The sequence below is a fragment of the Lampetra fluviatilis genome, chromosome 62 (assembly GCF_964198595.1).
Source record: "Lampetra fluviatilis chromosome 62, kcLamFluv1.1, whole genome shotgun sequence".
Lineage (NCBI taxonomy): Eukaryota > Metazoa > Chordata > Hyperoartia > Petromyzontiformes > Petromyzontidae > Lampetra > Lampetra fluviatilis.
Genome location: NC_136336.1, coordinates 2,810,671 through 2,825,358, shown reverse-complemented (window position 1 = coordinate 2,825,358; position 14,688 = coordinate 2,810,671). Strand labels below are relative to the sequence as shown.

At 57.7% G+C, this 14,688-nt stretch overlaps 1 protein-coding gene across 4 annotated transcripts in view; it reads left to right on the top strand.

Moving 5' to 3' along the window:
* LOC144951460 (tensin-3-like) overlaps positions 1-14,688 on the top strand; it is a 91,869-nt gene that overhangs the window by 72,647 nt on the left and 4,534 nt on the right. For all 4 annotated transcript variants that reach the window (XM_078881743.1, XM_078881742.1, XM_078881741.1 and 1 more), the window contains 8 exons: positions 1,865-2,009; positions 2,617-3,470; positions 5,709-5,795; positions 9,916-10,047; positions 12,269-12,361; positions 12,984-13,061; positions 13,392-13,490; positions 14,014-14,182. In XM_078881743.1, coding sequence (XP_078737869.1) covers positions 1,865-2,009; positions 2,617-3,470; positions 5,709-5,795; positions 9,916-10,047; positions 12,269-12,361; positions 12,984-13,061; positions 13,392-13,490; positions 14,014-14,182 — 1,657 coding nt within the window. The remainder of the gene's footprint in view (positions 1-1,864; positions 2,010-2,616; positions 3,471-5,708; positions 5,796-9,915; positions 10,048-12,268; positions 12,362-12,983; positions 13,062-13,391; positions 13,491-14,013; positions 14,183-14,688) is intronic.

Genomic DNA, 14,688 nt, shown 5'->3' with positions numbered 1-14,688 from the left:
CCCTCCCTCTCCCCGCTCCTCCCTCTCCCCCTCTCTCCCCTGCCCCCTCTCTCCCAGTGTCCCCTCCCTCTCCCCTGCCCCCTATCCCCCCTGCCCCCTATCCCCCCTCCATCTCCACTGCCCCCTCTCTCTACTGCCCCCTCTCCCCCCTCTTCTCCCCTGCCTCTCCCCTGCGCCCTCTCCCCTGCCCCCTCTCTCCCCTGCCCCCTCTCCCCCCTCCCCTGCCCCCTCTCTCCTCTCCCCCCTCTCCCCCCTCCTCTCTCCGCTGGAGTTGTTGAGGAGTCGCGGGCCGAGCTCTCTCCCTCGCGCGCACGAGGAGGGCCCCGCACGCTGTCGAGCTTGAGGGTAAAACTCCGCGGGCGTCCACGGGACAGAGAGAGAGAGAGAGACTCTGTGGAGAGTCGGGGGTGGGGAGTCTGTGGAGAGCGTTCGAGAAGAGTCCTTGAGAGCGTTTGTAGAGAGAGAGTTTGTAGAGAGAGAGTTTAGAGAGAGTTCATCCGTTACGCGGACCGTTCACGCTGCCTTAGAGCGTCTTGCAGAGGGCGGCTGTGACGCCCATCGATTAGTTTGCGCTGGGGGAGTCTGTGCTGGAGAGTGTTTTTTTTAGTGAGTGACGCTGTGGGAGTGTTGCCCGAGTGTTGTGCAATGCGCTGCAGAGTCTCTGCTGCGAGAGTTCACGATGAGGTGGAGAGTCGATAACGAATTCGAAGAGTCGCTGGTGGGTTTTATTGGAGAGTCGCTCGGAGCGGACGGGGTGTGATTACACAGAGAGAGAGAGAGTGAGTCGATCATGAGTGGATCAGAGAGTCGTTAGAGCGTATGTGGGTAAAGTCTGTAGAGTGGTTAGAGAGTTTGTAGAGAGTGTGTAGAGAATCTGGGAGAGTCGTTAGCCTATAGAGAGTGTGTAGAGTGTCTGGGAGAGTGGGAGAATCTGTAGAGAGTCTGGGAGAGTCGTTAGAGAGTCTGAAGAGAGTCTAGGAGAGAGTGTGTAGAGTCGTTAGAGAGTCGTTAGAGAGTCTGGGAGAGTCGTTAGAGAGTCTGGGAGAGAGTCTGTAGAGTGGTTAGTCGTTAGCTTATAGATAGTCTGGGAGAGTCGTTAGAGAGTCTGGGAGAGTCCAGGAGAGGGTGTGTAGAGTGGTTAGAGAGTCGTTAGCCTATAGAGAGTCTGGGAGAGTGGGAGAGTCGTTAGAGAGTCTGGAGAGAGTCTAGGAGAGAGTCGTTAGAGAGTTGTAGAGAGTTGGGGGTGTGGGGGGCGTCAGAGGCTGTGGATGCCCGCGTCTCGCGGCTGCCTCGGCATTGAACGCGTGAACACGTCCTGTGAACACGTCCTGTGAACACATCCACATTGCTGGTCACAGCCCTGGGCCGGCGGTGAAACATCCACGTTGCTGTGACGGGGGACAGGCGTTTTAGTGGCCGGTAGTTGTGTTGGTGGTGTTTGTTGTTGTTGCTGCTGCTGCTACTGCTGCTGCTGTGTTTTATGTTGTGATGCTTTCGTCTTTTGTCGTTATCTAAATGATCTGGTTTTTGTTGGTTTTGTTATTGTTGTGGTTTATTGTATTGTTAGGTTGTGTGTTATTGTTGTTGTGTTTTATTGTATTGTTGTGTTGTGTATTATTGTTGTTGTGTTTTATTGTATTGTTGTGTTGTGTATTATTGTTGTTGTATTTTATTGTATTGTTGTGTTGTGTTTATTGTTGTTGTATTTTATTGTATTGTTGTGTTGTGTTTTATTGTATTGTTAGGTTGTGTTATTGTTGTGTTGTGGTTTATTATTGCCACGTTGTGGTGTTTTCTTGTTGTGGTGTTCTCTTGTTGTGGTATCTTATCATTGCCGCGTTGTTTTTGTTGTTGTTTCCTTAAGAGCTGAGAAGCCACTCGCGACCGCTCGCCTACAGCCCCGGCGAGGACTCCCCGATCGGGTCGCCCACCTCGTTGACCGGCGCGGGTCAGCTGAGCAGCCCTGCCGCATTCGCCTCCCACAGCAGCGGCAGCAGCAGCCTGGAGAGGTGAGAGGTCAGAGGTCAGAGCGTGAGGGCAGGCGGTCGACGTCCGACACGGGTGAGAGGTCAGCGAGAGGGCAGAGGTCATGGAGGGGTCAGCGAGAGGTCAGAGCGTGAGGGCACGAGGTCGAGGTCCGACACGGGTGACAGGTCAGAGCGAGAGAGCGGAGGTCACGGAGGGGTCAGCGAGAGGTCAGAGCGTGAGGGCAGGCGGTCGACGTCCGACACAGGTGAGAGGTCAGAGCGAGAGGGCGGAGGTCACGGAGGGGTCAGCGAGAGGTCAGAGCGTGAGGGCAGGAGGTCGACGTCTGACACGGGTGAGAGGTCAGAGCGAGAGGGCGGAGGTCACGGAGGGGTCAGCAAGGGGTCAGAGCGTGAGTGCAGGAGGTCGAGGTCCGACACGGGTGAGAGGTCAGAGCGAGATGGCGGAGGTCACGGAGGGGTCAGCGAGGGGGCAGAGGTCAGAGCGTGAGCATGAAGGCATTGGACAATGAGACCACTGTCCCTTCACTGACCAACCAGAGCCTTTCACGAACTCTAACCCTAACCGTGCAAGCCAACCAACACTACCCATAAACTCCACCCTGAGCCCTCACCCTCGTGTCTCCCGCAGGGGCTCACCGGCTCATCAGCAGCATCACCATCAGCAGCAGCCGCAGCTGCAGCAGCAGCAGCCGCAGCAGCAGCAGCTGCAGCAGCCCGCGCTGCGCATGGCGACCCCGTCCCCGGACTTCTCCGGCTACTTTGCCGAAGGCTCCGTGGGATTCGGCGATGCGTTCGGCACCGCCCAGGCCTACCCCTTCAGGCCCCGCGCCAGCCCCGTCCCTCGCCTGGGCGACCTGACCGACGGCCCCCCCGACGGGCCCCGGCAACATCTCGGCAGCCACCCCGGCCATCGCCCGGCGGGGCCCGCGGGGGCCGGGGCGTGGCGAGGGGGGCCGGCGGGGCCCGGCTTCGGCGGCCCGGCGACGCCGGACAGCCCCCGGCCGTGCCGGCGGAACGTCGCCACGAACACGCCGCCGCCGCCAGCATCGCCGGCGCTCGCCGGCCCCGGCGGCGGCGCGGTCTGGCGCGACGGCGGCCCCGGCGGCCCCGTGCCGCACAACGGCAGAGCCAGTCCCGAGACGCGCAGGGTGGCGGGCGGCGCGTTGGCGACGGCGCCGCCGTCGCCCCCGCGCCGCTCCGGCCCGTCGCCCGCGCCGCCGACGTACGCGCCGATCGGCGGTAGCGGCGGGTACCCGGCGTTCGAGACCGGAGCGCCGGCGGCGCCGGCGTGGGAGGGGGGCTGGGCCGGCCGGCACGGGGCGGCGGCGGGTTACGACGGCGCCGTGCCGGCGGGCTCGCCGCCGTCCACCGGGCCGTCCACGCCGAGCGGTAGCTTCGCCGACGTGTCGACCGACTACGCCGGGGGGGGCGTCCCGCAGCACGACACGCTCAAGTACTCCAGCGGCGGCTCGCTGTCCGGCGGTGAGTCCCGCCGCTCCCACTCGCTCGCTGGCCCGGCGGTCGGTCGCCTCCATATCACTCTTCTATCGCTGCTGCTACTGCCGCTACCGACTGATGCCTCCATCCGCGTTGAGGACTCGGTCTCTGCCAGAACACGGACTGTGCCACCATCTCAACCACCACCACCACCACCTCACTGCAGGGCACAACAGCTCACTCGCTCGCCCACCCACTCATCCACTCGAGTCACGTTTGCTGGCACATTCCAACGTTCATCACGCAAGTCGTGGAATTATCGTGCGCGGCGGTGGCACGCCTGCCGTGGTCGCGAACGCACCGTTGCGGCGACGCAAGTCGCTCCGAGTTGTTGCCCCCGTGGCAAAGCGTCGCTTCAGTTGTCTTCCTTTGGCGGTAGCCAGAGGATGAGACTCTGAACGACCTCCGCGGGAGGTGGCGGGTGACTCAAACAGGCGGGCGCTGTCTGCAGCGCGGTCGGGGGTCGCGGGCGAGGGGGGCGACTGCCAGAATTGTCCGCGTGACACGCGTGCCGTGCGCGCTGGAATATTTGGACCCGGCCTGGGCCTCCCCCCCCCCCTTTCCCCTAGGTCCACTCAGTCTTAAATGAGTCTTCGGTGCCGTGTGTAAAACACTGGGGAGACAAAGGCGGCCGAGGCATGGTGGTGGTGGCGGTGGCCACCAAAACACCCGCTTGAGTACCGTGCCAGCCTTCATAGGTGCCACTCGCTAAACAGCACTTGCCCCAAGTCTGTTAGAGGCTATATGGGTGGAGAGATCATTGTTGTCCTTTTGTAGTGGGGAGCCGTGGTGCAATGGTTGGCGCGCTGCGCTACGCACCGGGTGACCAGAGTTCGATTGCAGCTCATGGCCAACATTCGTGACGAATACCCGAACGGGGTCTGGGCCTCCCCGCGGTCGACTCGGCCTTAAATGAGGACTGTTCCCGGTGCGGTGTGTAAACATCAGCACTCGGGTGACAAAGGCGGGCGGGCATGGGGCTGGCCACCCACCCACACACGCTGCGGTGTGCCGTTCCGGCCGTCGTAGGTACTGCCCACAAACAGCACTTGCCCCATCGGTGTGTTAAAGGCTACAGGGGGGTGGGAGATCTTTTGTCTTTGTGCGTGCGGAGCGCGGACCGCGGTGTCGCGTTTCGGGACGGAATTAGTTTCCAAAGCGCCACCACAAAACCGTCCCCCTAGAGACACGCACGCACAGACGGGGGGGGGAGACACGGGAGACAGGGCGGACCACGCAGGGATTGCTGAGACACACGGAGACACACGCGCGTGGACATCATTCAGGCGGACTTGGCAGAGGTTCGGAAGACGTGGGACTCTGTTAGACACCAGGACCAGAGAGATAAACGGGACAGGGGGTTACACTTCGACAGTGGACACGGGGTCAGGCTGGGGGTCGGTTATAATTAAACCTGCAGCGGTGCTGTTGGCTGAACCAGGGCCGGATTAAGGTTCTTGTTGTAGGCTCTGGGCACTTCTGTTTCGGAGGCCTTTAGTGACAAACTTTCTACACTTGGCACTACTGCTGCTGCCCCATGTCACTACTACCGCCGCCGTCACTCCGCTTGTTTGACGCGGTGGTAAGGCACACCGAGCTGTACGGCTCTTGTTCAGAAGCGGACCTGGCCTGCCGCAAATGATAGCTCAACGAAGTGGCCCCACCATCGGGTGAAAATGTCTCGCGGCCAAATCCTCTGAACGCGTGACGTTGATTCTAAATGTGGAGGGGAAAGCCGGAGGAGCCGGAGAAAAAGCCACGCGACCACGGGGAGACACGCGGGGAGAGTACGGATAGAGGAACGTAGATACACACACAACCTCGCACGCACACAGGCGAGTGGGAGACAGACGCACGGACGGTCCGGAGACATCACAGAGAGCAGGGGAAGAGACACCGGGACGATGAGGCGCGGGAGACGATGCCGTGTGTGAGAAGCGGGAGATGTGGGAGATGTTGCCGTGGGAGATGCTCCAGTGTGAGAGACGTGGGAGATGTTGCCGTGTGAGAGAAACGGGAGATGCTCCAGTGTGAGAGACGTGGGAGATGTGGAAGGATGTTATCGTGCGAGAGACGTGGGAGATGCTCCAGTGTGAGAGACGTGGGAGATGTGGGAGATGTTGCCGTGTGAGAGACGTGGGAGATGCTCCAGTGTGAGAGACGTGGGAGATGTGGGAGATGTTGCCGTGCGAGAGACGGTGCCTTGTGACCCTGTCGCTGCAGACATGAGCGCCAAGACAAGAGCCAACGTGAAGTTCGTGCAGGACACGTCCAAGTACTGGTACAAGCCCGAGATGTCCCGCGACCAAGGTGCCCTTCGTCTGTCTCTTCCTCTGGCTGTCCGTCTGTCCGTCCGTCCCTTGGGCTGTCCGTCTGTCCGCTTGGCAGTGCATCCCTTGGGCTGTCCGTCTGTCCGTCTGTCCGTCCGTCCCTTGGGCTGTCCGTCTGTCCGCTTGGCAGTGCATCCCTTGGGCTGTCCGTCTGTCCGTCTGTCCGTCCATCCCTTGGGCTGTCCGTCTGTCCGCTTGGCAGTGCATCCCTTGGGCTGTCCGTCTGTCCGTCTGTCCGTCCGTCCCTTGGGCTGTCCGTCTGTCCGCTTGGCAGTGCATCCCTTGGGCTGTCCGTCTGTCCGTCTGTCCGTCCGTCCCTTGGGCTGTCCGTCTGTCCGCTTGGCAGTGCATCCCTTGGGCTGTCCGTCTGTCCGTCTGTCCGTCCATCCCTTGGGCTGTCCTCTCCGTCCGTCTGTCATCTTCATCACGATCATCGTCGCCACCACCCTGATCGTGTCTCTGATAGTGGTATCTGTCTGAGTGTGTGTGTGTAGTAGTGTGTGTGTGTGTACACAGTGTAGTAGTGTGTGTGTGTACACAGTGTAGTAGTGTGTGTGTGTACACAGTGTAGTAGTGTGTGTGTGTGTGTACACAGTGTAGTAGTGTGTGTGTGTACACAGTGTAGTAGTGTGTGTGTGTGTACACAGTGTAGTAGTGTGTGTGTGTACACAGTATAGTGGTGTGTATGTGTACACAGTGTAGTAGTGTGTCTTCACAGTGTAGTAGTAGTGTGTGTGTACACAGTGTAGTAGTGTGTGTGTGTGTACACAGTGTAGTAGTGTGTGTGTGTACACAGTGTAGTAGTGTGTGTGTGTGTGTACACAGTGTAGTAGTGTGTGTGTGTACACAGTGTAGTAGTGTGTGTGTGTGTGTACACAGTGTAGTAGTGTGTGTGTGTGTGTGTACTCAGTGTAGTAGTGTGTGTGTGTGTACTCAGTGTAGTAGTGTGTGTGTGTGTACTCAGTGTAGTAGTGTGTGTGTGTACTCAGTGTAGTAGTGTGTGTGTGTGTACTCAGTGTAGTAGTGTGTGTGTGTACACAGTGTAGTAGTGTGTGTGTGTACACAGTGTAGTAGTAGTGTGTGTGTGTGTACACAGTGTAGTAGTAGTAGTGTGTGTGTGTACACAGTGTAGTAGTAGTGAGTGTGTGTGTGTACACAGTGTAGTAGTAGTGAGTGTGTGTGTGTACACAGTGTAGTAGTAGTGTGTGTGTGTACACAGTGTAGTAGTAGTAGTGTGTGTGTGTACACAGTGTAGTAGTAGTAGTGTGTGTGTGTACACAGTGTAGTAGTAGTAGTGTGTGTGTGTACACAGTGTAGTAGTAGTGAGTGTGTGTGTGTACACAGTGTAGTAGTAGTGTGTGTGTACACAGTGTAGTAGTCGTGTGTGTGTGTGTATGCCCAGTGTAGTAGTAGTGAGTGTGTGTGTGTACACAGTGTAGTAGTAGTAGTGTGTGTGTGTACACAGTGTAGTAGTAGTAGTGTGTGTGTGTACACAGTGTAGTAGTAGTGTGTGTGTATGCCCAGTGTAGTAGTAGTGTGTGTGTATGCCCAGTGTAGTAGTAGTAGTGTGTGTGTGTACACAGTGTAGTAGTAGTGAGTGTGTGTGTGTACACAGTGTAGTAGTAGTGTGTGTGTATGCCCAGTGTAGTAGTAGTGTGTGTGTATGCCCAGTGTAGTAGTAGTGTGTGTGTGTACACAGTGTAGTAGTAGTGAGTGTGTGTGTGTACACAGTGTAGTAGTAGTGAGTGTGTGTGTGTACACAGTGTAGTAGTAGTAGTGTGTGTGTGTACACAGTGTAGTAGTAGTGAGTGTGTGTGTGTACACAGTGTAGTAGTAGTGTGTGTGTACACAGTGTAGTAGTAGTGTGTGTGTACACAGTGTAGTAGTCGTGTGTGTGTGTGTATGCCCAGTGTAGTAGTAGTGAGTGTGTGTGTGTACACAGTGTAGTAGTAGTAGTGTGTGTGTGTACACAGTGTAGTAGTAGTAGTGTGTGTGTGTACACAGTGTAGTAGTAGTGTGTGTGTATGCCCAGTGTAGTAGTAGTGTGTGTGTATGCCCAGTGTAGTAGTAGTAGTGTGTGTGTGTACACAGTGTAGTAGTAGTGAGTGTGTGTGTGTACACAGTGTAGTAGTAGTGTGTGTGTATGCCCAGTGTAGTAGTAGTGTGTGTGTATGCCCAGTGTAGTAGTAGTGTGTGTGTGTACACAGTGTAGTAGTAGTGAGTGTGTGTGTGTACACAGTGTAGTAGTAGTGAGTGTGTGTGTGTACACAGTGTAGTAGTAGTAGTGTGTGTGTGTACACAGTGTAGTAGTAGTGAGTGTGTGTGTGTACACAGTGTAGTAGTAGTAGTGTGTGTGTGTACACAGTGTAGTAGTAGTGAGTGTGTGTGTGTACACAGTGTAGTAGTAGTGTGTGTGTATGCCCAGTGTAGTAGTAGTGTGTGTGTATGCCCAGTGTAGTAGTAGTGTGTGTGTGTACACAGTGTAGTAGTAGTGTGTGTGTGTACACAGTGTAGTAGTAGTAGTGTGTGTGTGTACACAGTGTAGTAGTAGTGAGTGTGTGTGTGTACACAGTGTAGTAGTAGTGTGTGTGTATGCCCAGTGTAGTAGTAGTGTGTGTGTATGCCCAGTGTAGTAGTAGTGTGTGTGTGTACACAGTGTAGTAGTAGTGTGTGTGTGTACACAGTGTAGTAGTAGTGAGTGTGTGTGTGTACACAGTGTAGTAGTAGTGAGTGTGTGTGTGTACACAGTGTAGTAGTAGTGAGTGTGTGTGTGTACACAGTGTAGTAGTAGTAGTGTGTGTGTGTACACAGTGTAGTAGTAGTGAGTGTGTGTGTGTACACAGTGTAGTAGTAGTGTGTGTGTACACACAGTGTTGTAGTAGTGTGTGTGTACCCAGTGTAGTAGTAGTGTGTGTGTATGCCCAGTGTAGTAGTAGTGAGTGTGTGTGTGTACACAGTGTAGTAGTAGTAGTGTGTGTGTGTACACAGTGTAGTAGTGTGTGTGTGTACACAGTGTAGTAGTAGTGTGTGTGTACACAGTGTAGTAGTAGTGAGTGTGTGTGTGTACACAGTGTAGTAGTAGTAGTGTGTGTGTATGCCCAGTGTAGTAGTAGTGAGTGTGTGTGTGTACACAGTGTAGTAGTGTGTGTGTGTACACAGTGTAGTAGTGTGTGTGTGTACACAGTGTAGTAGTGTGTGTGTGTACACAGTGTAGTAGTGTGTGTGTGTACACAGTGTAGTAGTAGTGAGTGTGTGTGTGTACACAGTGTAGTAGTAGTAGTGTGTGTGTATGCCCAGTGTAGTAGTGTGTGTGTGTACACAGTGTAGTAGTAGTGTGTGTGTGTACACAGTGTAGTAGTAGTGTGTGTGTACACAGTGTAGTAGTAGTGAGTGTGTGTGTACACAGTGTAGTAGTAGTAGTGTGTGTGTGCCCAGTGTAGTAGTAGTGAGTGTGTGTGTGTGTCTCAGGGGGTTCATAATGGCCGTGTCCTCACTGACGCGCTCCCAACCCGGCGACCCGAGTTCGATTCCCGGCCCTCGGCTCCTTTGGCGGCGAGGAATATCGGAGCCGGTTGTTGTGCCCTCGCTGGTTGTTGTTGCTGCTGTTGTTGTTGCCATTGCTGTGGTTGTGGTGGTTGTGGCGATCTAGCCTCGTTCTCGCGGTGGTTGATGCTGGCTTTAGATTTATTGTGGTTGTGGTGGCGGTTGTTGTTGATGGTTGTTGTTGATGGTTGTTGTTGTGGCAGGAGCGATCGCGGTGCTGCGAGCGCGCGAGCTGTTCTCGTCGATGGTGGTGGTGCTGTTTGTTGTTGATAGTTGTTGTTGTTGGTTGTTGATGGTTGTTGGTTGTTGATGGTTGTTGTTGTAGCGATCGCGGTGCTGCGGGAGTGCGAGCTCTTCTCGCTGATGGTGGTGGTGCTGTTTGTTGTTGATGGTTGTTGTTGATGGTTGTTGTTGTTGGTTGATGGTTGTTGTTGTTGTTGTGGCGGGAGCGATCGCGGTGTTGCGAGCGCGCGAGCTCTTCTCGTCGATGGTGGTGGCGCTGTTTGTCGTTGATAGTTGTTGGTTGTTGATGGTTGTTGTTGTTGTTGTGGCTGTAGCGATCGCGGTGCTGCGGGCGCGCGAGCCCGGCGCGTTCGTGGTGAGGGACAGCCACTCGTTCCGCGGGGCCTACGGCCTCGCCATGAAGGTGGCCACCGCCCCACCCGGCGTGCCGCACCCCAACAAGAGCGGTACCACCACCCCCGCCGCACGGCCACGCATCGCACCCAATAGACAGCCCATCACATCACATTGAGTTGTGTGGGTCATTGGGTGGGTGAGTAAGGGAGTGTTTCGTTGGTGGACCTCCCCGACACGCCGCTCGACAGAGGTGAAGCCGTTCTCATCGTCCAGCAAGATGGACAGGATTGACACCCCCGCCGCACTGCCACGCATCACACCGCACCCAATAGACAACCCATCGCATCACACCACATCACACTGAGTGAGTTGTGTGGGTCAGTGGGTGGGTGAGTAAGGGAGTGTTTCATTGGTGGAGCTCCCCGACACGCCGCTCGACAGAGGTGAAGCAATTCTCATCGTCCAGCAAGATGGACAGGATTGACACCCCCACCGCCCCAATCCATGGGGTCTCCGTCGGGTCCCAGTGGGGTCCCCACGGGGACCCCCGTCTCGCCACTACCCGCCCACGGTACCCACTCCAGCCGATCCGGTTGTGGGCGGCAGGGCCGGATTCAGGGTCTGATGAGACTAGCGATATCAGACATTCTTGGCCAATGTTGCGCTGTGTGTTTACGTGTGTGCATGCGTGTGTGTGTTGGTGTGTGTGTGTGTTGGTGTGTTGGTGTGTGTGTGCGTGCGTGTGTGCGTGCGTGTGTTGGTGTGTGTGTGCGTGCGTGTGTTGGTGTGTATGTGCGCGTGTGTGTGTGTTGGTGTGTGTGTGTTGGTGTGTGTGTGTGCGTGCGTGCAGTGGGGAGTGGAGGCATAGTAATTAGCGCGACGCACCACGAACCCGGCGACACTGGTTCCATTCCCGCTCCCAAACAATTAACGGTGACGAATATCTAAATGGATCCCAGACCCTGCCCTACGTCGACTTAGCCTTAAATGAGTACCTGATGCATGTGTGTGTTGGTGTGTGCGTGTGTACAATATGAGTGGGGAGCGATAGTGTAGCGGTTAGCGCGCTGCGCTATGAACCCGGCGAACCGGGTTCGATTCCCGCTCACGGCCAACACCAATGACGATTATCTGAACCGGTCCTGGGTATCCCCTAAGTCGACTCAGCCTAAAATGAGTACCTGGTGCAATGTGTAAACATCGCCACTGGGGAGACAAAGGCGGTCGGGCGTGGTGCTGGCCACCCACCCCCTCGTGTGCCGTTCCGGCCTTCATAGGGGCTCGCTAACAACACTTGCTCCTACAGTCTGTCAAGGCTAAACGGGGGATCTTTGTCTTTGTACAATACTAGCATAAGTACCCGGCGTTGCCCGGGTGAAAAATATATTTCTTAATAACCTTACATATATACACAGATGGGCTGCTACCCCTGCCCCCCCCCCAGCCACGATCTCCTGGGCCGCTGTGCAGTAATATGTACGGCCTATAGTGTGGTGGGGTGTCGAGGCCTAGTACCGTGCAGAGCCTCCGGCCTCGCCTAAATTGCCCACCCGGCTGAGGCTGGGTACAGGGGCCGTTAACCCCCCCCCCCCCCCGCGCTACAATAATACTGTCTAATCGCTATAATTTTATAATCTACCGACCCTATAATAGTAATTGCACACATTGTGGTGGGGGGGGGGGAGTGAAGAGGACGTGAAACTTTGATGAATTTACCTCAGAGTCGCGTGTTATTGCGTGCGCATATTTTTAACGGGAATTAAAAATGGCGTCCACCCCGCAGCTAATGCGTCGCTACCCGTTGCCAGGGGCAACCGCCGTCCAATAAAACTGGGTATGGTCCGGCGACACAGACAGACAGACAGATTTGCGATTTTATATATATAGATGAGAGACACAGGCGGCTGGGCGTGGTGCTGGCCACCCACCCCCTCGTGTACTGTTCCGGCCTTCATAGGGGCTCGCTAACAACACTTGCCCCTACAGTCTGTTAAGGCTAAACGGGGGGGTCTTTGTACAATATGAGAGGCGTGGTGCTGGCCACCCACCCGGCTCGTGCGCCGTGCCGGTCCTCGTAGGCCGCTCGCTAACAGCACTTGCCCCCCCCCCCCCCCCCGCAACAAGCCTGTCGGGAAGGCCACACGGGGAAGAATCTTTGTCTATGCGCCTCGTTGGGTGGTGGGCAACGCTTCCTTCGAACAGCGACGTGGTCTCGCTCGCGCCGCGAGTCCCACTCGAATCGGATCGCCTCTTGCTGCAAGAGTCATCGTGCTGCCCCCCCCCCCCCAACTCTCTCCCGACCCGTCCACACCCCCCCCCCCCACTCCGCAGGTGACGGCACTAACGAGCTGGTGCGTCACTTCCTCATCGAGTCGTGCGCCAAGGGGGTGCGGCTCAAGGGCTGCCCCAACGAGCCGGTGTTCGGTGAGTCGCGCCCCCACACCCCCCCCCCCACCACCCCCCCCCCCCCCCCCCCGAGTTCGATTCCCCGCTCACGGCCACCGAAACCGGTGAACAAAGCCCTGGAACATCCTCTCGGTCAACTCGGCCTCAAATGAGCCCCCGGGCAACAAAGGCGGTCCGGCGTGGTGCTGGCACACCCTCCCCCTCCCCTCGTGTGCCGCGTTGGCCTTCATAGGTGCTGCTCGCTGAAGAGCACTTGCCTCAACAGTGTGTGTAGGCCGCACGGGGGACCTTTGTCTGCGTGTGTGCGGGGAGCGGTGGTGCAGCGGTTAGCGCTACGCCGCGCGACGAACCCGGCGACCCCGGATTCCATTCGCGCTCATGGCCAACACCGGCGACGATTGTCTTAACCGGTCCCGGGCCTCCCCTAGGTCGGCTCGGCCTCAAATGAGTACCCGGTGTAGCGGTGTGCAGTAAACATCGCCGCTGGGGAGACAAAGGCGGCCGGGCGTGCTGCTGGCCACGCCACCGCCTCGTGTGCCGTGCCGGCCTTCACAGGTGCCGCCCGCCAACGGCGCTCGCCCCGACGGTCCGTTGAAGGCGACACGGGGCGGGGTTCTCTGTCTTTGTTGTTGTGCGGCAGGGAGCCTGACGGCGCTCGTGTACCAGCACTCCATCACGCCGCTCGCCCTGCCCTGCAAGCTCGCCATCCCCTCGCACGGTAACAACGGCACCGCCGCCCGTGCGTGCGCGTCTGCTCGCGTGTGCCCGTCCACCTTCGGCCCGTGGTTGTACGTCTCTATATGTCTGTCTGCTGCACGTGCGTCTCTGTGTCTTGTCTGTCCGTTGGGCTGCCCGTCCGTTGGTCCGTTTGCATGGCCCCCGCGTGTCTGCGTCTGAGTAATTGTCTGCGATCTGACGAGGTCCCCGCGTTGTCAGCGCCGTGCGGAGTCTGACCGCACCCCCTGTGCCCCCTCCACCCCCCCCCCCATTGTGCACCCCACCCCCCCCATTGTTCCCCCTCCCCCCCATCACCTCTGCCCGCGTGTAGACCCCCTGGACGCGGCGCTGGAACCCGTGGCGCGGGAGCCGACGGCGAGCCCCGCAGTGGTGCCCAGCTCCGTCTCCGAGCTCCTGCGGCAGGGGGCAGGTGAGTGGGGGGCACGGGGGGTAGTGACCATGGTGGTGGTGGTGGTGACCATGGTGGTGGTGGTGGTGGCGACGATGGTGGTGGTGGTGGTGACGATGGTGGTGGTGGTGGTGGCGACGATGGTGGTGGTGGTGACCATGGTGGTGGTGACCATGGTGGTGGTGACGATGGTGGTGGTGGTGGTGGTGGTGACGATGGTGGTGACCATGGTGGTGGTGGTGGTGGTGGCGGCGACGACGATGGTGGTGGTGGTGGTGACGATGGTGGTGGTGATCATGGTGGTGGTGGTGGTGACCATGGTGGTGGTGGTGGTAGTGACCATGGTGGTGGTGGTGACGGTCGTCGTGGTAATGCCGGCTCTGGTAATGGTATTGATGGACATAGTGCTGGTGGTGATGTGAAGAGCGATGTCATTTGCTCAGTGAAGCCTCTTTGAGTCTCAACACTCGTGCGGCTAGGGTATATTACCATTTCCTTACGTCCACTGGTCACTCGCTGATCCTCCCTCCCCCGCACGGCGCAGCGTGCAACGTCCTCTTCCTGGGCGTGGTGGAGATGGAGTCGCTCACGGGCCCGCTGGCCGTGGGCAAGGCCGTGAGCGAGACGCTGACGCAGAGTCCCGCGCCCACGCCCACCGTCGTCCACTTCAAAGTGTCGGACCAGGGCATCACGCTCACAGACAACCAGCGCAGGTGCCCGCCCCCCCCCCCCCCCCGCATTCTCACCCACTCACCCACAGACTTGCCTACCCATTCACACACCCACTCGCCCATTTAAAAAAAAACTCACCCACCCAAACTCGCCCACCCACCAACCCACGCGCCCACCCACCAATCCACCCACCAACCCACCTACCAATCCACACGCCAATGCACCTACCCGCCAACCCATCCACCAACCCATCCACCAACACACCCACCAACGCACCCACCCACCAACCCACCCACCAACTCACCCGCCAACCCACCCACCCACCAACACGCCCACCAATGCACCCACCTACCAACGCACCCATCCACCAACTCCCCACCAACCCACCCACCAATGCACCCACCCACCAACGCACCCACCCACCCAACGCACCCACCCACCCAACGCACCCACCCGCCAACCAACCCACCCAACGCACCCACCCACCCACCGCACCCACCCACCCACCACACCCACCCGCCAACCAACCCACCCAACGCACCCACCC